General features: G+C 41.9%; 1 protein-coding gene across 1 annotated transcript in view; it reads right to left on the minus strand.

The window, feature by feature from the left end:
* ush2a (Usher syndrome 2A (autosomal recessive, mild)) overlaps nucleotides 1-24,257 on the minus strand; it is a 1,262,450-nt gene that overhangs the window by 827,368 nt on the left and 410,825 nt on the right. Inside the window, exons 24-26 of the mRNA XM_068045693.1 lie at nucleotides 4,372-4,473; nucleotides 2,694-2,696; nucleotides 2,065-2,241 (exon numbers count right to left, since the gene is read on the minus strand). Coding sequence (XP_067901794.1) covers nucleotides 2,065-2,241; nucleotides 2,694-2,696; nucleotides 4,372-4,473 — 282 coding nt within the window. The remainder of the gene's footprint in view (nucleotides 1-2,064; nucleotides 2,242-2,693; nucleotides 2,697-4,371; nucleotides 4,474-24,257) is intronic.

Here is a 24,257-nt window from a genome sequence, read left to right on the forward strand (position 1 = left end):
TAGTTTAGAAATACAGCACTGAAACAGGCCCTTCGGCCCACCGAGTCTGTGCCGACCATCAACCACCCATTTATACTAATCCTACACTAATTCCATATTCCTACCACATCCCCACCTGTCCCTATATTTCCCTACCACCTACCTATACTAGGAGCAATTTATAATGGCCAATTTACCTATCAACCTGCAAGTCTTTGGCATGTGGGAGGAAACCGGAGCACCCGGAGGAAACCCACACAGACACAGGGAGAACTTGCAAACTCCACACAGGCAGTACCCAGAATTGAACCCGGGTCGCTGGAGCTGTGAGGCTGCGGTGCTAACCACTGTGCCGTCACATATATGCAGAGCATATATTTATGTAGCAAAACATTTTACACCTGCATCACAGTACCCGTTTCATATCCTATTGTCCTCATGAGGACTTACCGAAGAAAGGGAGATCTGCATACTGAAATCTAGTACAACATTTAAATATGTTGCACATTAGCTTTAAATGCAACAAAATTAGTTGCATGGTGCTACAAATTTGCATCATTAAAGATGAAGTCTTGATGCACTGCAGCAATGCGCCAAGGCTCCTTAGACAGCATCTTTCAAACCCTGACCTCTACCACCTAGAAGGACAAGGGCAGCAGATGCATAGGAACACCACCACCTGCAAATTCCACTCCAAGCCACACACCATCCTGACTTGGGACTATATTACCGTTCCTTCACTGTTGCTGGATCAAAATCCTGGAACTCCCTTCCTAACAGCACTGTGAGTGTACCTACCCCACATGGGCTGCAACGGTTCGAGAAGATGGCTCACCACCACCTTCTCAAGAGCACTTAGAGGTGGGCAATAAATGCTGTCCTAGCCAGAGATGCCCACATCCCTTGAACGAATAAAAAAAGTGAGGTAAAGCTATGAATGCGAAGTTTTAATCGTGGTTGATAATGTTGGCAGTTGAGTGAAGTGTGTGGCAAATGGAGCAGTTTGTGAGGCTAGTGGTTCATTTGTAAGGACATGGCATTTGAAGATGCATTCACTCACCTTGACCATTCTTGTGAGGTCACTGAACGTCTTTTGGTGTTGTATCCAGTTTGTTGGAGCTTAACTCTGGCATTGACCTCCAATGACCTGCTTCCATTACTTTCTCAGTGTCTGTCTCAATGGCCTCCTGCCCCTTGTGGATAGAGGACCTCTCTCCTCCTGTCCATCTTCTGCACCAATTCCTCAATTACTGTGTCTGAGAACCTTTGAGCAAGTTCTCTGCCCTGTTGCACCATATTCACTCTTCTTGCTGGTCAAACACTCTTCCCCAGCCACTTCCAGCACCTCCTGCAGTCAGAGTGCACCTCCGCTTTAAGAGCTCTAGGTTGGGTTTAAGTAGTGCAGGTTAACTTTAAATGGTACTAGCCTTGCACGAACTAGGGTCCCTGCTGAGGCATGCATCCAACCAGCAGCATACTGCTATCATTTACATCAGCAGGCAGCTCAAAGTTTATGTGCTGCCTGCATCGCAACAAACTAGTGCAGGTTAATTGTGCATCACAATTTCATGCTCATTTTTGGGCCTTATCCAATTTTTCTCCATCATGACCTGCAAAAATATACGGAATGCAACATAAATTGCACTTTGACACACAATACAAAATATAAAAGTGCTATTAATGCAGAATATGCTCTTTTGTAATCTGTTTTAGACCATTATTATTCTAGTAATAAAGACATTTGGCCTAGTGCAGAGCTCACCAACTTAGTTGTCCTGGTGGACATACCACATATGATTCCTTAAAATTCAAGTTATTTTTAATGATTCATGTCTGGCACTTGTTAATGAGAATTTATTGGATAATGAAAATACCTTGTTTTGTTATACATAAGCCTGTGCGAATTGGACAGTTCACCTTCATCATATTAGAATGTGAATTCATGATGTTGTGCGTCTGTTGATCATTAGCTCACAAACATGAATTGTTAATACCATGCATTTATCCTGTGCAATAGTACAACATTTGACACTACATTACTTCTTTGTTCCAGCCCAGTGGGAACAGATGTTTAATTACCATTACCTTGTCCTAGGAAATGTGCTCCACCCTCAAGAACACTAGGACAGCCCTCCCAGCTGTGATATGTTCCAACTTTTTCTTCAGCGCTATTCCAATCCAATGGTTCCCAATCCTCTGTTGGAATCACTCTCTTCTTTATCTGCACATCACTGAGACATCCCACAAATCCTTTAGCAACCACTTTTGTGTCACCTTTGTTGATTAAGAAAATAAGCATTAATACTGAATTCAGACTGTGCAGTACAATGCAGTTCATAACCCATCTTACAATTGGAAAATACTGTAATTTTTCTATTATTAATTACACTCAAGCTTTTTTCTTTCAATAACTGTACTGTTCTTGTCTATACTTAAGTGAGAATCTTACACCTCTTGGCTTCAGTATCATTTGACTCTCAAATTATCCTACTGTTATAACATCAATCTGCATTTGCAACTGCTCTACATTGATGTGAGAACAGTGGAATGATGGCACAGTCATACTTTTTGTTTCTTCGTTGATTGTTGGCTATGTTAGCAAATGGTTAGGCTAGGCGCTTACCCATTGTCTCTTGAGACAAGGAGGCCAAAGAAGAAGAAGAAGGAGGTTAGGAGAATCACTTTTCTCTCGATAAGGCCATCAGTTCATTTACCTTCTATGAGAAACCATTAAATTAGCAGAAATCCTGACAGCCACTAAATGAGTTAATATAAATGGATTTTTTTTGTGTCAGAAGAGGAGAAATGTTGATTTACTAAGGGTCAACAGAGAGCTTGCACTTCAAATCATTGCTTGGAGTAGTTTTAGTCAACGAATTAAGACTCAAGGCAGCTTTCAATGGCTAAAACCAGATTTGTGTAATTCATTGAACAGTCACAATTAATAAGATGACATTAATAAATAATAAATACTTTCAAACAAACTAAATATCTAGGCATATTTCCTCATCTTACATAACATTAGTGTTAAATACTTTTAATTTGGAGTAGAACTTGAACCAACTTGCATTGAAAAATCAGGAATGCGAAACACCTTAAAATCTTTGCAGAACAGCCCGCTTCTAGAAATTCAGATCATACTGGGAAATATCTAGCTTGTTTTTTAATGCTATCTTTCCTGTCTGTTTTGTGTGTGTTCTAATGTCTAAAGAATATGAAATTTGTTTTGCTAGCTTTGATAAATGATCCAAATATGCTGATAGGTTCTGCTTTGAGTCAAAGGTTTTCACCTTTATACATTTATACATTTCAAATTGATGAATAATGTACAAGCATAACAAATTAAGTGAAATGTAACTGGAGTAGGCCAGAAATATGCACAGAAGACTTTTTTCTTGTTCACAGAATGAGACTTTGATATTTTCTGTGTACTTTGTTGTTGGAAGCTCTCTAGCTCAAGTATTTTGAGTACTCCACTTTCAAATGGAAGCTGTGCATTTCAAGTCTACTGCCCCTTCAATTATTTGAACTCACTTGTTGTAGGTAGGTGATTTTCATCAGTCACAACAAGGCAGTGATAAAGTCTATTGAGAAGAGAAGGGAGCTGACATTACCTTGCAATAATTACTTCTCATGACAACCATTAACAGTGGAAGTCAATACTGCACACTGTACCATAGTTCCTACTCAATGTGGAAGTGTGGTATTCAACATGCAAGATGAGAAAAATGGAAAATGTCAGAAGAAATATAACCACATCATGTTATGAAAACAATGGGAAAATTTAATGTACGCCTAAAACAGGTGGCAAATTAATGCAGCAATTGCTCTCCGTTGGCCTGAAACCTGAGCCAAATTCGACGCTGGGTCACATGTGAATGGTTGTAGCAAACTGCTATGACCAAACAGGCAGTCAGATGCAGCTTGCTCGTCAGAACTAAACAAATTTTGGCAGACGATCCACCCATTTGTTCCCTGAATTTTGCACCAACTCCTACAACCAGTATAAGGTTCCAATTTTCATAGTAAAGCAGACTTATACCTGTTTCAGGCATGCAGGCCGATCGCCCTTTTACAGCCCACTTGAACATGGCAAAAGGCAAGCCTTAAGTATAAATGGGGTAGAGGGGGAGCCACTCCCCTTCCCCCCCCCCCAATTTTTAACTCCTGGCCACACATTTTTCCAGAGCATAAAGGATGCCCAATTTGTTTGATTGGAAGAAAGTACTGAAATGGAATTCATTACAAATACAAACAATTTTATACATGCATTTTAAACAAACATAATCAACAAAACTCTTTGGAAACAAAGAAAAATAATGACCATTAGTAATGTCAGTTCTCATTATGTTATAACTAAACCAAATAATAAGTCAGAACAAGTTTTTTTACCTGTATCCTCTCTGATAATGGTAAATTCCTGTGGCAGTCCTCCTATAAATACTCCTGTATTATTTCCAATAATAGTGCTGCCTCTTGGTGCAAATGCTGAACCTGAGGAACAAGAACAATCATTGCATATCCTGTAATATGCTAGAATATCCATGTTCTTAGCAGTGCAGTTATGTTAAAAGAAAATTTTATTTCGGAATATCGGAATTGCTAGATTAAAAATGACTAAGGCCCACCCAGTTTGCCTTCTATCATCCAGATAGTTGCATGATTGGGTAAGAAGATGGCAGATGGAGTATAATATGAGCAAATGTGAAATCATACACTTTGATAGGAAGAATGGAAAAGCAGAAATTTTTTTAAATGGTGAGAGACTAGTAAATGTTCGTATTCAGAGGGATTTGGATCTCCTTGTACATAATCACAGAACGTTAACATGCAGGTGCAGCAAGCATGTAGGAAGGCAAATTGTATGTTCGCCTTTATTGCAAGGGGGTGAGAGTATAGGAGTAAGGATTTCTTGCTGCAGTTATATAGGGCATCGGTGAGAGCACACCTGGAGTACTGTGTACTGTTTTGGTCTTGTTACCTAAGGAAGGATATACTTGCCTTAAAGGTGATGTAACAAAGGTTCACTAGATTGATTCCTGGGATAAGAGAACTATCCTATGAGGTGAGAATGAGCAATTCCTGAGTATTTTCTGGAGATTAGAAGAATGAGAGTTGATCTAATGGTAACATATATAATTTTTAGAGAGCTTTGTTGTGATAGTGTAATTGTTAGTATATTAAATATAATCATTTAAATATATGTTTATGCTAATATGTATGTCATCACAGGAAGTGATGCAATATCATGTGATTCAGTTCTCACTGTGCAGTGTGAAAGCTGACGCAACAAGTCTCCATTAAAGCTCTGCAATCAAACCTTTATCCCTGCCCTTCAGCTTTGTTTGTATTAATCTAGAAAGAGATAATACGAGATGATGGCAGCGATAGTGAGTCAACAACGTTAATCAACAGCTGAAAACAAGAATTAAAATGAGAAGCCCCACCTGAAGCGCTGCGACCAGATCACAGCTCTCAGGTTGGGACAGCAACAGTGAATAGTGATTGAAGGCAATTTGGACACACTGCCGGTTTTGCCCTAAGCCGGCAAGAAAATTACCAGTTGTTTCAGCCACAGAGATCAGTGCAGCATCGTGTTTTGGCATGGGTCTCTTTCTGCCGTCCTCAAACTCGCGCGTCATTAGCCGACCTCGGCGCTAGGGCCCCTCCCGCCAGCAAGCTCACAAGCCCACACTGAAGCAGCACACTCAAGGCGTGCCTCCTGCTCAGCTCCATAGACATCACTGCTTGCTGCAACGCTTAAAGCAAGATTTGCTCCCCAGGGGGAGAAGAGAGTAGAAGGCTTAGGCAATGCAGCCAGAGATGAACTGGAAAGCAGCTGATGTTCCAGGTGACTTCAAACTATTTAAACAAAGGCTTGAACTATGCTTCCTAGACCACAATGTTGTGGAAACTGTTACGACTGACCAGTCCAGACAAAGCCCGCAATCAAAATATACGATTCTGATTGTGGTGGGAAAAACCCACTGGTAATTCAAACCCGTCGCTCCACAGATCGCCTAACATATGATTTAAAACTTTCCAAATTAAAGAAGACCCAGCCAAATAGTACCATCTATTAACCCTCGAATGAGGCTAACCAAACCAGGTGTCTCTCAATCAACAAATTAACTGTTTAATTAGAAAAACTAAATTCTTAAAAACTATGAAGATATAAACAACATTTAAAATAGCAAAAAATTAGAGTCCTTGTAAATTGACAGTCCAATGTTGCTTGATATCCTCACAACTGTCTGATGGGGATAAAAAGGTTCTTCCACAGTAGAACAGTCCATAGTCTAATTCCAGCAGTACGTGATGCTTTCCTTCTCCAGCGAATTTCAACAATTAACGACTTGCGAACACTTTCAATAGAATCAATCTGACTTCAGAGTTTTTGAGGGATAAAAGATTGTCACAGTCTAACTTCCCTTCCTTCAGTTTAAATTACCAGAGATCTCTGTTTTTGGCTTAACTTTTTTTTGAATTTTGAGAGATAAGAATAATTAAACAGACTAAAATTCCATGCTTCAGTTTAAATGGCTGGGAGCTCTTTTTTCAGGTGCTAATGCCAGCTGCCTGCTTGTGTTCTGTTAGAACAAACTGTCTTCAACTAAAATGCCAGTTCAAAATTGAATTGTAACAAATGTATCGCTTGATAATCACTCCCAGTGGCTGTATCCATGGTTAAAGGGAGTGCACCCTTTGAATCGCAGTCTCTAAATGGCTGTATCCAAGGCAACCTTCCTATAACTCCTGAGTCTTGCTGGTTCTTAAAGCAATACTGATCCTTTGCAAGCCTTAAAGGCAAACCGCATATTCCCTGGAGAAAAAAACTACACAACCATGACACCTCCGCCCCTAGCGGAATGAAACACCATTCCTGAAATGCGTTTCATTACAATGGGTAAAAAAAACAAATTGAAAAAATGCTAACATTTTTTCCCCCACATTTACAGATGTACACTTTTCTGAAAAAAATATTTAGCCTACAGCAACAAGTTCCACCAGAACACTTCGGCTTTAAAATTTCAAAAGGTTGTTCCAAATTAACCCATTTGAAATTTCCAAGCATAGTCTTCCAATTGTTTTGTGTTTTCCTTCGAAGTGTCCCTATTGTCCATCACCTCAGCCAGGTGAACTGCACAGCTAGGAGCAGTGACCACTAATGGGTTCACTATTCTCTGAGAAGTTTCTTGATGACCCCTTAAGCTATGTGTCATCACTTGACACTGGAAAACCTTGTCTGATATAACAGAAGCTGATTTTTTCTGACCCTGGGGTGTCAAAGGAATTTGACAATGTCCCTCCAACACATCTGTCTCTTCAACATTTTGTTGCCCAGTCTGTCCTTACAGTCATTTAAATGAGAATTTGGGTAGGAGTCTGCCTTCTTTACCACAGTGACTTTTCTAGAGTCGATGCAAGTTTGAGCCGCCCCACCAGATTTAGTCATCAAGACCATCTGCGAATTCCAGCTGTCCTGACTCGGTTCAGCTATGCTGCTCTTCAGCATGCATTGTACCTCTGCTTCTACTTGGGCCTGTCTGTTTCGACCTAAGCAACAAGGACGTTGTTTTAAAGGAACGGCTCCCCCTATACCTACATCATGTGTGGCTAAGATTGTACATCCTGGCTTATCCCTACAAACTTTTTGAAACATTGTGAAAACCCTGGTTAGGACTTCACGCTGTTTTGCCTCTAGGTGTAAAAGTCTATTATTTAATTTTCCTAGCCATTCTGCATTCGCTAATGGGATAGTTGGAGGTTCAATCTGAGAACTTCCTAGGCCTACTTCTGCCTCATCCTCACTATCCTTTTCCTTCTCCACAATCCCAATTACCTGACATACCTGTACTGGCTTATCCTCCTCCCTGCGGTAATATGGTTTGCGCATATTAATGTGACATAACCGGTTCTTCTTCCGGCGATCAGGGGTGTCAATCAAGTAATCTACCTTACCCACTCTTTTGATCACTCTTTATGGGCCACTGAACCGTGCTTTTAATGGTTCTGCCTGTGATGTTAATAACACTAATACTTCATCCCCTGGTTTTATAGTAGGTTGTGGTTTTCTCACCATTTGACAGGTGTGGCAAGCCCTACAAAATTGTCTCACATCCTTTGTAAGACCTGGCCAGTAATAATGTTTGCTTATGTGTGATTTGGTCATCCGAATTCCCCTATGTCCTGCAAAAGGAATGTCGTGTGCTCACCTTAATATTCCTGGTTGATATTTAGGTGGTACCACTATCTGTTCAACAACTGTCCAGTCTTCATCGGCAGGCCAATGAGGCGGTCTCCATTTCATCCTCAAAACCCCATTTGCCATATAATAGCCTTCCGGAACTTCTTTCGCCTCAGCTTCTGACAGAGCTGTCTGTGCCATTCAGTATATCTCTGGATCAGCTTGCTGTGCTGCAATGATAGACAATCTGTTAAACATCTCATTTGGATTATCTAAATCCCCAAATAAGGTTTCAGATACTTGGCTATCAGTTTGTGGTGCCCCTTTTACCTCCGACAATGGATCCCGTTCAGCCATTGCTCGGGTAACTACACACGCAGGAAATATTCCCAGAACTTGTTCCTGTAATTGCTCCGTTTTCTTAATTTCACTTGGTTCTTCTGTAACTATAGGAGAAAATGGTATTTTTGATCCAGTCAAATCATTGCCTTGGAGTAGATCAATTCCTTTTACTGGTAAACTGCGGACAACACCTACAGTTACTATCCCAGATATTAAGTCACTCTCTCAGCGTACTTTATACAAAGGTATGGGTATAAACACCCCACCAATTCCATGAACTAAAACTGTAGCATTCAAGGCATTCTGGTGGAAACCTCATCTCTTTCCCCAGCAAGAGTGTTTGGGTTGCTCCTGTGTCCCTGAGTATAATGATAGGTTTTCCTGTCTCACTTACAGGATATGGAGTTACTCTCCCCTTTGACAAAAAAATCATTATAACTCTCAGGTATTTTATTCTTAACCTCTACACTCCTCTTAGTTTTAGTATCTGGTTTCACATTCATAGCTGTCATTAAAGCTATAGCCTGGTCTGCTATACTCTCAGTCAGAGTCTTTTTCTCTGCACTAACTTTGTGTACTCCAACAAGTCCTATGGGTTTACCGCGCAATTTCCACTACTCTGAACAAACATGACCCGTTTTGTTGCAATGATAACACTTTGGCTTGCGAACCTCACTCCTACCCTCAGCACCTTCTTTTCTGACCTGAGGAGGTGATCCTGAGGCATTCCCAGCTGTTCCTTCTTGTCCCTGGCTACTTGCCTTCCTTTCACTCTCCCACTTTCCATCCTTCTCGGGTTTATGGGGGTGATGGACAAAATAGGTTGGCTTATTCACAAGCTCAAAATCATCAGCAATTTCCGCTGCTTGTCTAGCTTTCAAAACTTTCAGATTATTTATATGAGTTATCACTACTGAAAGAATGGCGTTTTTAAACTCTTCTAAGAGAATTAATTCTCGAAGATTCTCATATGTGGTTTCTAGCTTTAATGCCCATATCCAACGGTCAAAATTCATTTGCTTCACCCTCTCAAATTCTAAATATGTCTGCCCAGCCAACAGGATTATAGAGAGATACAGCACTGAAACAGGCCCTTTGGCCCACCGAGTCTGTGCCGACCAACAACCACCCATTTATACTAATCCTACATTAATCCCATATTCCCTACTACATCCCCACCATTCTCCTACCACCTACCTGCACTAGGGGCAATTTACAATGGCCAATTTACCTATCAACCCGCAAGTCTTTGGCTGTGGGAGGAATCCGGATCACCCGGCCGAAACCCACGCGGTCATAGGGAGAACTTGCAAACTCCGCACAGGCAGTATCCAGAACCGAACCCGGGTTGCTGGAGCTGTGACGCTAACCACTGTGCCACCCTAATCTCTGTAAGTTCCTAAACTTCTGATGGTAAGCTTCAGAGACTAACTCATACGCAGCGAGAATAGCCTTTTTTGCCATCTTATAATCTGCAGAAGCCTGTTCAGAAAGCATGGCATAAGCTTCTGCCTACCAGCCTGCCCTGCATGAGCAATGTCCAGCATTCATTCGGCCATTTCATCTGTGTGGCTATTTTTTCAAAAGATATGAAAATGCCTCTATGTCCCTTTCCTTGAACTTAGGAAGAGCCTGTCTAAATTTAAACAACAACTCACTGGGTCCTGATCTAAACTCAGATTCTTCCTTTTCCAAATTTTCCCTGGATTGAAGACTACCCTTTTGTCTTAGTTCCATTACTTTTAATTTAAATTTCCTCTCTTCTCTTTCACTTTCTCTCTGAAATGCTCTCTCCTTCTCCCTTTCCATTTTTTCCAATTCAAGTTTTCTTAATTCTTTTTCCTGCTGAAGCTCCAGTTTTTTCATTTCTAACTGAATCCTAGCCAATTTCACTGCATCACTCTCAGACCTACTACCTTCATGTCTCATATTCCCTTTCTTGTTCCTCGTATTGCCTTTCATCTGTATCATCATCATCTTCTTCGACTAATTCTAGATGTTCGGATGGTATGTCAATTATCTCTGCTTTTTTGGCACCTGATTTCAATTCCAACCTCAATTTTGCTGCCAATTCTTTTAACTTGTTCTTAGTTAAAGTTATCAAGTCACTCAGGGAAACATCCTGCTTTCCCAAAAACTCTGCTGGAGCCACTAATACTATTACAATGGTACAGACTGTACCTTATTACACAAGAGACCTGGTTCTTTTAATTTCTTTGTAATTGGTGTCAGATTTAGATCCCAACAATCAAGTTTCCAATTGATAAGATCCCAGACTCAACAGCAATTACTATGATGCCAAACGCAGGAGCCCAATTTAAATATGATATCCCAGAGACGAGTAATTACTATGATTCCAAATGCGAGCCCTCCAAATTAGTCTGATTCTGATCCTAGACGCGAGCCAACGAATTAAGTATGATTCAACTGCAAGCGAGCCCCCAATTAAGATATGACTCAATCCAGAAATGCAATTAATATGTTATTCAAATCCTGGACAAGCCCCCAATAGATACGTCATGACTGACTACTCCAGTCAAAGCCCCCAATCAAAACACAAGATTCTGATTGTGGTGGGAGAAACCCACTGTTAATTCAAACCCGTCGCTCCACAGATCGCCTAACATCTCATTTAAAACTTTCCAAATTAAAGAAGACCCAGCCAAATCGTACCGTCTATTAATCGTTGAATGAGGCTAACCAAACCAGGTATCTTTCAATCAACAAATTAACTGTTTAATTAGAAAAACTAAATTCTTAAACACTATGAAGATTTAAAATAGCAAAAAAATTAGAGTCCTTGCAAATTTACAGTCCAAAGTTGCTTGAAGTCCTCACAACCGTCCGATGGTGAAAAAAATGTTCTTCCACAGTAGAACAGTCCATTGTCTAATTCCAGCATTACGTGATGCTTTCCTTCTCCAGCGAATTTCAACAATTAATGACTTGTGAACACTTCCAATAGAATCAATCTGACTTTAGAGTTTTTGAGGGATAAAAGATTGTTACAGTCTAACTTCCCTTCCTTCAGTTCAAATTACCAGAGATCTCTGTTTTTGGCTTGACTTTTTTTTTGAATTTTGAGAGATAAGAACAATAAAACAAACTAAAATTCTATTCCTTCAGTTTAAATGGCTGAGAGCTCTTTTTTCAGGTGACAAATCCAGCTGCCTGTTTGTGTTCTGTTAGAACAAACTGTCTTCAACTAAAAAGCCAATTCAAAATTGAATCGTAACAAATGTATTGCTTGATGCTAACTCCCAGTAGCTGTATCTATCGTAACGAGAATGCACCCTTTGAATCACAGTCTCCAAATGGCTGTATCCAAGGCAATGAAAATGCACCTTCCTACAACTCCTGAGTCTTGCTGGTTCTTAAAGCAATACTGATCCTTTGCAAACCTTAAAGGCAAACCGCATATTCCCCAGAGGAAAAAAAACTACACGACCATGACAAAACAGGCGATAAAATCAGGATCGCCATAGGAAACAAATGTTTGCCAAGGATCAATACCTCAGGTTTAGCTGATGCTGATCAGAAGGATCAAGCAAAGCTATAGGGAATAGCCTTAACAGGGTAAATGCTGAGAGCTTTTTTCCCCTGGCTGGAGAGTCTAGAACTAGGGGTCAAAGTCTCAGGATAAGGGGTTAGAGCTGAGATGAGTCAGAAATTTCTTCACTCAGAGGGTTGTGAATCTTTGGAATTCCCTACCCTAGAGGGCTGTGGATGCTCAGTCGATCAACATATTCACCACTAATTTCAATAGATTTCTGGGCACCTAGAATCAAGAGATATGCCTTCATCGGTCGGGGCATAGAGTATAAAAATTGGCAAGTCATGCTGCAGCTGTACAAAACCTTAGTTAGGCCACAATTAGAATATTGCGTGCAATTCTGGTCGCCACGCTACCTTCATCGGAACTGACAAATATTAGAAAAGTCACAGATTATAAGCAAGTGAGGTGGGGGTGGGACAAGAGATAACAAAGGAGATCTAGATTGGACCAGGCCACATAGCTGACCAAAAGGTCACGGAGCAAAGGCAAACAATATGTTAATGGTGTGTTGAAAGACAAAGCATTAGTACAGTTTAGGTGTAAATACACTGAATATTGAACAGCAGCAAGTGCAAACCTGAAAAAAAACAGTGGGTAAGCAAACTGAACAAACAAAGATGAAATGAAATAAATGCAAAAAAAAGATTGTAAGAAATGTAAAAAAGAATGTTACCAGGATGTTGCCTGGTCTGGAGGGCATTAGCTATGAGGAGAGGTTGGATAAACTCGGATTGTTTTCACTGGAACGACGGAGGTGGAGGGGCGACATGATAGAGGTTTACAAAGTTATGAGCGGCATGGACAGAGTGGATAGCCAGAAGCTTTTTCCCAGGGTGGAAGAGTCAGTTACTAGGGGACATAGATTTAAGGTGCGAGGGGCAAGGTTTAGAGGGGATGTGTGAGGCAAGTTATTTATACAGAGGGTGATGAGTGCCTGGAACTTGCTGCCGGGAGAGCTGGTGGAAGCAGGTACGATAGCGACGTTTAAGAGGCATCTTGACAAATACATGAATAGGATGGGAATAGAAGGATACGGTCCCTGGAAGAGCAGAAGGTTTTAGTTTAGACAGGCATCAAGATCGGCGCAGGCTAGGAGGGCCGAATGGCCGGTTCCTGTGCTGTACTGTTCTTTGTTCTTTGATAGGGTGGAAAAGTTAAATTGATATAGAAGTTTAGCCATAACCTTATTCCTGCTTCTATTTCTTATGTTCTAATGATACAGCAATAATGGATTCGTTGGCTAAGAGATTTACGCACAATCCCCGGACCAGAATATTGAGGTCCAATCAGCCCCAAATATTAGACCTCAGGCTTCATTTCCATGGAGCTGGGGAGCTGTGCAGAGCTACTGGCAAGGCATAATAAATGATTGGGCACTGCGACTCTAGCAGCAGCCCTCAGGTAAGTGAGGAAGGGGTGCGACTGAGTCAGGATAGTGGCCTATGTCATCAAGAGGGATTGAAAGCCAACTGGAGCGATAGGTGGCTGGGGTGGGGTGATAGGTAGCTGACATGAGGGAGCAGTGTCCAAAATGGGCTTCAGGGCAATCTAATCTTGCAGTGGGGATCTCAGACAGGTGTTAGGTCTCTTATTTGCACTACAAGCCAGATACTATATCCCGAAATAATACTTTCTGAAAGAAATCTATCCTAATTTGCATTTGAATGAATCAATACTATCTGTTTCCATCTCCTCCCAAAGGGCCTGTTCCATAGATTAACCACTCCCTTACTGCTGTTCTGCAGATTAGATTTGAATTTACCACTTTTCAAGTGCAGGCTGTTTCCTGCAGTTCTACTGTACTACACAAGGTGAAACAATTCATTTAATTCTAGAGAGTTTTGCTAAGAATCCAAATGTGAAAAAACTTAATCCTGAGGCATCATAATGTAGAGTTTCTTTTTATATTGGTAATGTGGCAGGGCAAGCAGCACTAACTACACTGCTACACTTTATATCATCGGAACCACTTGCTTGAATTGCTGTTTTGTAATTCATCACCAGCCTTCTAATGTATGTGCAAAAAGTTCCATTGTAACTACAAATGTTTGGTACCACATAATTTCAGAGACCTAACTGTAGTATAAGCTTGAAGATACTGCATGGCTATTGGTATGAAACAGCCCACAAAAGCAGTAATTTTCCATCTTTGTGCAGTAGGCTGGGAGCCTTGCCCAATGAGTGTGTATTTAGAAAATTTGGGATTGCACTGCCTATAATTTTCAGACCACTGAATCAAAGTTGGAAAATTATCCCTTACAGACATGAATCCATAATATATGAAGGAGTTATTGGTATTGTCATGAAGACCCCCACCTGCCAGGAATGAGGCATATTAATTTTGTCATGAACATTAATTTTAAACTGTTGCTGGAGTGAAGAAATGACTTGTTTTATAAGACACTTGGCTGGAAGAACATTTGCATATGAAGGGACAGTGCTTGGAGAGACATAAGAATTGCTCACTGATTCAATTAACAGAGAGTGGGCTGGGCAATGGTGATCCACATCTTGTCAGGGTAAGAGACAGCACTACACCCCTCCACTGAGAGCTTTGAAATCCACAAACGCAGGAGTGATTAAGCCAGCTGGTCACATGACTAAGTGGCTGGTCCAGGCTTTTTGAACTAGCCACAGGACAGTTTGAATTCAGACTGCAGAGTGCAACTGAACCTGGAACAAGAGAGCTCTCTCTCCTGGCTGTCACTCTCCCTCGCTTTCTCACAAGCCCCTGGACCCATGGAAGAAATAAAAACCTCAAGAGAGAAAAGACTCATACATTGAAACAAGTTAAATCATGCACTGGGCCCCAACGAAAGGCCTGACCTTTTCCCCAGAGAGTGCAGTAAATACCAGAATGGTGGTGAATGGTATTGGAGGGCAGTCTATGCCTGTACTTTTACACAGGGTGCACTTAGACTGTGACCTAGTTTCAGGACCGGTGACCGTAGGGACTGTCTCTAGTTTGCCTGTGGATGTGGGTAACCTGCTCCTAGGTAATGATCTGGCGGGGATGAAGGCGGTAGCTTCCCCAGTAGTAAAAGAGAGACCGCAGGAGGTCAGAGAGACAGGGCAGTGACAGGAGACGGTCCCCTGCAGTTTCCCTGAATGTGTAATGAATCTCCCCCAGAGGAGACTGAATTGGCACTGCAGGCAGATGACCATGAGGTCTGTCTGTCTGAGACTTTCTTTGGAAAGTTAGGAGACCCAGGGAATTAATTAAATGGATTTTCCCTAGTTGAGGCTCAGCGAGCTGACCCAGTGTTGCGAGAGTTAGCACAGGCTGCCCAGTCTGAAATTGAAGCAGAGGGAGACCCTGATTGCTACTATTTAAAGAATGAGGTACTGATGAGGAAGTGGAGTTCTCCTCACAGACCTGAGAGCAAGGAGTGGACAGTGGCTCACCAGTTAGTGGTGCCGCAGAGGTACAGGAGAGAAATAGTAAGAATGGTCCATGAGATTACAGTGGTTGTACATGTCGGTATCCAAAAAACCAAAGCCCGCATAAGAAAGCAATTTGACTGGCCAAAACTCCACAAAGGTGTGATGGAGTACTGTAGGAGTTGCCACATGTGCCAGGTTGAGGGGAAACCCCAACCTACAGTGAAATCTGCACCCCTAAATCCAGTATCGGTGTTTGGAGGACCCTCCAGCAGAGGGCTGGGGAACTGTAAATGACCCCTGCCGAGAACAAAAGGGAACAGGCAGGCACAAGTCTGGCAAAAGGTTAGAAAGGAAAGGGGGAAAAGGGATGAAGAGGACAGGTTAAAGGAAGTCCGGCAGGAATCCCAAATGTAAAAACCCCAAAAATATTTGAAACCTTAGAGCCCACATCCTCCTATTTAATTGCAGACACTCGAAGCACTCCACCAGAGTGGCTAACAGCATTTACAGGAACCTGCAGTGACAAAGAAAGTCCTCTGGAGGGCTGAGAAACCTAGTCGAAGTGCCGCTGGGGAGTGCAGTAGAATCTAGGCAAATACCTGCAAGCAGCAGTGTTACGATCCTGTAGTTTTTTTCTGGGAAGTACGCAGTGTGCCTTTAAGACTGGAAAAGGATCAGTACTGCTTTCTGGCAACAAACTCCAGTGACTGATTCAAAGGCCGGAATTTTACGCCACCCCGACGAGCTGAATGGTTGCGGGGGGGTGTAAAATGGAGTGGGAGGCACCGGGAGACCTTCTTGCCCCACTCCCGCCGCCACTTTACGCAAGGCGGCAGCGGTGAAAAAGAGCCCACTCACCCCAGGCCAATCAAGGCCCTTAAATGGCCAATTAACGGCTATTTAAAGGCATTTACCTGCCTCCACGTGGATTTTACGCATGCCGAGTGGCGTTCTGGAGAGGGGAGAAGCCGCCTAATGAAACCAGGTGGCTTTTCAGCGTCCGGGGTGGCCCTCATGATCGCCCCCCTTCCCCCAAAAAGACCACCCTTGCCTCGCCGGGGCCCAACTGATTACCCCCGGCGAGGCAACCAAAACCTACCTTCCTTCCTGGCTTCCAGGCATCTTGTCTTCATGCTGGGCAGCAGTCCCGGTGGAGCTGCTGGGCCTAAGAACTGCCGGCCCGCAGATTGGCCAGCAGCTCTATTAGACAGGACTTCCTACCTTAAGCGGGTGGGAGTCCCACCTCACACCAATTGAAGCCCGGGGACCTGCAAAATACGGGTTGGATCCCCAGGCGAGGTGGAAGTGGGTTCGCCACCGACTAAAAAGTCGGTGGCCAGCTCCCATCCGCCAAGGGTAAACTTCCGGCCAGAGTGCATTCTAGTTGCCCCGGGATACAGCCACTCAGGACAAAGGACACGAGATTCAATGTTGCCGATTGACATTTGAAACGAGCTAAAAAACTGGCTTTTGAGAGACAGATCACAGACACAGACAGACAGCTGGACAGGCATGAACGGAACAGAAATCTCTGATAATTTAAACTGAAGAAAGGGAAGTTAGACTGCGACAATCTTTTATCCCTCAAAAATTCTAAATCCAAATTGATTCATTAAAGAGTGCAAGTTGTTAATTGTTGAATTCATCGCTGGAAAAGAAAAGCATCACTTCAACTGCTGAACTAGACTATCGACTGTTCTACTGTTGAAGAACCTTTTTTTCCCCCCATCAGACAGCTGTGAGAACTTTAAGCGACCATGCACAGTTCCACATTGGAAGATTTCACTTCGGCAGGAGCGTAAATCTTAGTAGTGTTTAGGAATTTAGTTTTTCTAATTAAACACCTGGTTTGGTTCGCCTCATTCAGGAGTTAACAGATGGTACAATTTGGCTGGATCTTTCTTTAATTTTGAAAGTTTAAAATGATATGTTAGGTGATATGTGGAGGGGTGGGATTGAATCAACAGTGCGTTCCTCCCACCACAATCAGAATCATATATTTTGATTGGGGGCTTTGTCTTGAGCGGTCGGTCGTAACATATTAACTGGGGGCTTGCTTGTGGTTGAATCATATTTATTTAAGAGTCTCATGTCTGGGATCAAAATCAGACTAATTTGGAGGGCTCGCATTTGGAATCATATTAATTACGCATCTCTGGGATAACATATTTAAATTGGGGTCTTGAGTTTGACATCATATTTAATTTAACTCGTATTTGGGATCATATCAATTGGAAACTCGATTGTTGAGATCTAAATCTAATGCCAATTACAAAGTAATAAAAGAACCGGGTCTCTTGTATAATAAGGTCCAGTCTATGCCACTGTAATGGCATTAGCGGTTGCAGCAGAGTTTTTGGAAAGCAGAATGTTTCCCTGAGTGACTTGATAACTTTAACTAGGAACAAATTAAAAGAAATGGCAGCAAAATTGGGGTTGGAATTGAAATTAGGTGCCAAAAAACAAGAGATAATTGACATAATAACCGAACATCTGGAATTAGTGGACGAAGATGATGATGATGTTGAAGGCAATACAAGGAACAAGAAGGTAGTAGGTCCAAGAGTGATGCAGTGGTATTGGCTAGGATTCAGTTAGAAATGAAAAAACTTGAGCCTGGAAAAGAATTAAGGAAACCTGAATTGGATAAAGAGGAAAGGGAAAAAGAAAAAGCAATAACAATAAGAAAACTTGAATTGGAGGACAGGGAGAAAGAGAGAGCATTTCCAAGAGAAAGTGAAAGAGAAGAGAGGGAATTTAAGTTAAAAGAGATGGAACTCAGACAAAAGGGCAGTCTTAAATCCAGGGAAAATTCGGGTCAGGAAGAACCTGAATTTAATTCAGGACCCAGCGAAAAGTTGTTTAAATTTATACAGACTCTTCCTAAGTTTGAGGAAAGGAACGTAGAGGCATTTCTCATATCTTTTGAAAAATAGCCAAACAGATGAAATGGCCGAAAGAAAGCTGGACACTACTTATACAGGGCAGGTTGGTAGGCAGAGATCATGAAGCTTATGCCATTCTTCCTGAAGAGGCTTCTGCAGATTATGAGATGGCAAAAAAGGCTACTCTCGCTGCTTATGAGTTAGTCCCTGAAGCTTACCATCAGAAGTTTAGGAACTTACGGAGATTGGCTGGGCAGACATTTTTAGAATTTGAGAGGGTGAAGCAAATTATTTTAACTGTTGGATACGGGCATTAAAGATAGAAACCACATATGAGAATCTTCGAGAATTAATTCTCTTAGAAGAGTTTAAAAACGCCATTCCTTCAGTAGTGAGAACTCATATAGATAACCTGAATGTTTTGAAAGCTAGCCAAGCAGCAGAAATTGCTGATGATTTTGAGCTTGTGAATATGCTAACCTATTTTGTCTGTCACCCCCATAAACTCGAGAAGGATAGAAAGTGGGAGTGTGAAAGGAAGGCAAGTAGCCGGGGACAAGAAGGAACAGCTGGGAATGCCTCAGGATCACCTCCTCAGGTCAGAAAGGAATGTGCTGAGGATAGAACTGAGGTTCGCAAGCCAAAGTGTTACCATTGCAACAAAACGGGTCATGTTTGTTCAGAGTACTGGAAATTGTGAGGTAAACCCATAGGACTTGTTGAGGTACGCAAAGCTAGTGCAGAGGAAAAGACTCTGACTGAGACTATAGCGGACCGGGCTATGCTGTGAAATCAGATACTAAAACTAAAAGGAGTGTAGAGGTTAAGAATAAAATACCCAAGAGTTATAATGAATTTTTGTCAAAGGGAAGAGAAACTCCATATCCTGTACGTTAGGTAGGAAAACCTATCATTATACTCAGGGACACAGGAGCAACCCAAACACTCTTGCTGGGGAAAGATATAACGTTTCTACCAGAGAGCGCTTTGAATGCTGAAGTTTTAGTTAATGGAATTGGTGGGGAGTATATACCCATACCTTTATATAAAGTACGCCTAGAGAGTGACTTAATATCTGGGATAGTAACTGTAGGTGTTGTCCACAGTTTACCAGTAAAGGGAATTGATCTACTCCAAGGAAATGATTTGGCTGGATCAAAAGTATCTGTTTCTCCTATAGTTACAGAGGAACCAAGTGAAATTAAGGAAATGGAGCAATTACAGGAACAGGTTCTGGGAATATTTCCTGCATGTGTAAGTCACCCAAGCAATAGCTGAACAGGATCCGCTGTCGGAGGTAAAAAAAGGCACCACAAACTGATAGCCAAGTATCTGAAATCTTATTTGGGGATTTAGATAATCCAAATGAGATGTTTAACAGATCATCTATCATTGCAGCACAGCAAGCTGATCCAGAGATATACCGAATGGCACAGACGGCTCTGTCAGAAGCTGAGGTGAAAAGAGTTCTGGAAGGCTTTAAAAAGCAAATGGGGTTTTGAGGAGGAAATGGAGACCACCTCGTAGACCTGCCGATGAAGACTGGACAGCTGTTGAACAAATAGTGGTACCACTATTGATCTACTCCAAGGAAATTATATTAAGATTAGCACACAGCATTCCTTTTGCAGAATATAGGTGAATTCGGAAGACCAAATCACACATAAGCAAACATTATTACCGGCCAGGTCTTACAAAGGATGTGAGACAATTCTGCAGGACATGCCATACCCGTCAAATGGTGGGAAAACCACAACCTACCATAAAACCAGGGGATGAAGTATTAGTGTTGTTACCGTCACAGGAAGAACCATTAAAAGCACGGTTCAGTGGCCGATATAGAGTGATCAAAAGAGTGGGTAAGGTAGATCACTTGATTGACATCTCTGATTGCCAGAAGAACCAGTTGTGTCACATCAATTTGCTCAAACCATATTACCGCAGGGAGGAGGATAAGCCAGTACAGGCATGTCAGGTAATTGGAACTGTTGAGAAGGAAAAGAATAGTGAGGATGAGGCAGGAGGCGGCCTAGGAAATTCTCAGATTGAAAGTCCAACTATCCCATTCGCAAATACAGAATGGCTAGGAAAATTAAACAATAGGCTTTTATACTTAGAGGCAAAATAGCGTGAAGTCCTAACCAGGGTTTTCACAATGTTTCAAAACGTTTGTAGAGATAAGCCGGGGACGCACAACCTTAGCCACACATGATGTGGGTATAGGGGGAACCATACCTTTAAAACAACATCCTTGCTGCTTAGGTCCAGAGAGACAGGCCCAAGTGGAAGCAGAGGTACAATTCATGCTGAAGGGCAGCTTAGTTGAACCTAGTCAGGACAGCTGGAATTCGCAGGTGGTCTTGATGTGTAAACCTGGTGCATCAGCTCAAACTTGCATAGACTCTAGAAAAGTCACTTTGGTAAAGAAGGCAGACTCCTACCCAAATTCTTACTTAAGGGATTGAATGGACAGAGTGGACAACACAATGTGTCTTCAAGAGACTGATGTGTTGGAAGGATATTGTCAAATTCCTTTGATATCCCAGGGTAAGAAAAAGTCAGCTTCTGTTACACCGGACAGGGTTTTCCAGTGTTAAGTGATGCCACATAGGTTAAGGGGTACTCGAGAAACTTTTCATAGAATAGTAAACTCAGTAGTGGTCGGTGCTCCTAGCTGCGCAGTTCAGCTGGCTGAGGCGATGGACACTAGGGACACTTGGAAGGAAAACACAAAACAACTGGAAGACTATGCTTGGAAATTTGAAATGGGTTAACCGGGACAACCTTTTGAAATTTTAAAGCCGAAAATGTTCTGTTGGAACTTGTTGCTGTAATCTTACCATTTTTAGAGACAAGTGTATGCCTGTAAATGTGGGAAAAAAATGAGTTCGCGTTTTTTTTTCAATTTGTATTTTTTACACATTGTAATGAAATGCATTTCAGGAATGGCGTTTAATTCCGCCGGGGCGGAGTGTTATGATCCGCGAAGTATGCGGTGTACCTTTAAGGCCTGAAAAGGATCAGTACTGCTTTAAGGCAACAAGCTCCAGGGACTGTGGTTCAAAGAGTGCATTCTGGTTGCCCTGGGATACAGCCACTCAGGACCAAGGACACGAGATACAACGTTGCTGACTGACATTTGAAACTAGCTAAAAAACTGGCTTTTGAGACAGTTAACAGACACAGACAGACAGCTGGACCAGCATGAACAGAACAGAAATCTCTGATAATTTAAACTGAAGGAAGGGAAGTTAGACTGCGACAATCTTTTATCCCTCAAAAATTCTAAAGCCAAACTGATACATTAAAAAGAGTTTGCTAGTTGTTAATTGCTGAATTCATCACTGGAGAAGAAAAGCATCACTTCAACTGCTGAACTAGACTACGGACTGTTCTACTGTTGAAGAACCTTTCTCCCCACCTCCCCCCCCCCCCCCCCATCAGACGGCTGTGAGAGCTTCAAGCAACCTTGGACTGTTCCACATTGGGAGATTTCACTTTGGCAGGAGCGTAACTCTGCAAGGACACTAATTTTTTCTATTTTAAATGTTGTTTATATCTTAGTAGTGTTTAAGAATTTAGTTTTTCCAATTAAACAGTTAATTTGTTGATCTAAAGACACCTAATTTGATTAGCTTCATTCAGGGAATAATAGATGGTGTTACGACCGACCGCTCCACTCAAAGCCCCCAATCAAAATGTACAATTTTGATTGTGGTGGGCCCAAAGCACTGTTAATTCAATCCCATTGCTCCACAGATCGGCTAACATATCATTTAAAACTTGCCAAATTAAAGAACGATCCAGCCAAATTGTAAGTTCTCCCTATGACCACATGGGTTTCCTCCCACATGCCAAAGACTTGTGGGTTGATAGGTAAATTGGCCATTGTAAAAAAAAAATGCCCCTAGTGTAGGTAGATGGTAGGAAAATTGAGGAAAGACAGGGATGTGAGAGGGAAAAATGGGATTAATGTAGGATTAGTATAAATGGGTGGTTGATGGTCGGCATGGACTCAGTGGGCCGAAGGGCCTGTTTTTGTGCCTTATCTCTCTATGACTCTATAACTAAGTTCTTAAACACTATGAAGATATAACCAACATTTAAAATAGAAAAAATTAGAGTCCTTGCAAATTTACAGTCCAATGTTGCTCAAAGTCCTCACAGAATGTTGCTTTCCTTCTCCAGCGAATTTCAACAATTAACGACATGCAAACATTTTCAACAGAATCAACCTGACTTTAGAGTTTTTGAGGGATAAAAGTTTGTCACAGTCCCACTTCCCTTTCTTCAATTTAAATTACCAGAGATCGCTGCTTTAGCTTGACTTTTTCTTTTTGAGAGATAATAATAAAACAGACTAAAATCCCATTCCTTCAGTTTAAATGGTTGAGAGCTCTTTTTCAGGTGTCTGAACACGACAGCTGTCTGTGTCCTCTGTCTGTCTGTTCTGTTAGGACAAACTGTCTTCAACTCAAAGCCAGTTCAAAACTGAATAATAACATATATATCGCTTGCTCCTCACTCCCAGTGGCTGTTTCTATGGTAACGAGAATGCACCTTCCTATAACTCCTAAGGCTTGCTGGTTCTTAAAGCAATACTGATCCCTTGCAAGCCTTAAAGGCAAACCGCATATTCCGAAATAAACTACAGGATCATGACAATGGTATAATTTGGCTGGGTCTTTCTTTAATTTGGAAAGTTTAAAATGATATGTTAGACGATATGTGGAGGGGCGGGACTGAATCAACAATGCATTTCTCCCACCACAATCAGAATCATATATTTTGATTGGGGGCTTTGTCTTGAGCAGTCGGTCATAACAGGAATGTACCAGAGGGTAAAGGGAAGATTAACAAAGACTCCTCCCCCACAGTCAGGAGAAAAAGGAACCAACCATGCCCTAAGGTAAAAAGCCCTTGCATGACTCATCAAAGCACTGAAAGAGAGTTCAGAGTGGAAACGCCCACAGCTGCCACCAATGAGCAGAACTCCAACCTAGGGCTAATTAAATCTAACCCTCCCAGTGCAGATCTCAACAAGAACAAAGACATCCCAGGCAGTCTTGGAAAGGTGCAAACTGAAAAAACTTCCCCAAAAATCACGTTTATTGCGATATCAAAAAGGGCCGTTTAAACCAGCACTGCTACCAAGAAAATACAGGCTGTAACAACTGTTAGGATTTCCGAATGAATGGAAGAGATGCATGTGTGTCTTCCTGTACTTATCTTCTCTCTAGTCCCTTTTAATGAAATGCTCTTTTAAGAAAAAACGCATTTCATTCTGCTGGGTGTGGAGGTGTCAGGAAGATCCTCACCTGCCAGGAATGAGGTATGATAATTTTGTCATGAACGTTAATTTTAAACTGTTGCTGGAGTGAAGAAATGACTTGTTTTACAGGAGATCACCAGACACTTGGCTGGAAGAACATTTGCATACTAACAGACAGTGCTTGGAGAGATAAAAAAATTGCTCACTGATTCAATTAACAGAGATTGGGCTAGGCAATGGTGATCCACATCTTGTCGGGGTAACAGACAGCACTGCACCCCCCAACCCCCAACATGAGCTTTGAAATCCACAAACGTAGGAGTGATTAAGCCAGCTGATCACATGACTAACTGGCTGGTCCAGACTTTTTGAACTAGCCACAGGACAGTTTGAATTCAGACTGCAGAGTGCAACTAAACCTGAAACAAGAGTGCTCTGTCTCATAGCTGTCACTCTCTCGCTTTCTCACAAGACTCCGGACCCACTGAAGACATATAAACCTCAAGAGAGAAAAGACTCCTATATCGAAACAAGTTAAAGCTTGCACTGGGCCTCAACGAACAGCAAGACGTATTGGCAACCAAAGACTCAACACCAAACTCAAAGGACTGTAACTACAATCCAGATATTGCCTCATACCTTTCCCCTTTA

The sequence above is a fragment of the Heterodontus francisci genome, chromosome 13, assembly GCF_036365525.1.
Source record: "Heterodontus francisci isolate sHetFra1 chromosome 13, sHetFra1.hap1, whole genome shotgun sequence".
NCBI lineage: Eukaryota > Metazoa > Chordata > Chondrichthyes > Heterodontiformes > Heterodontidae > Heterodontus > Heterodontus francisci.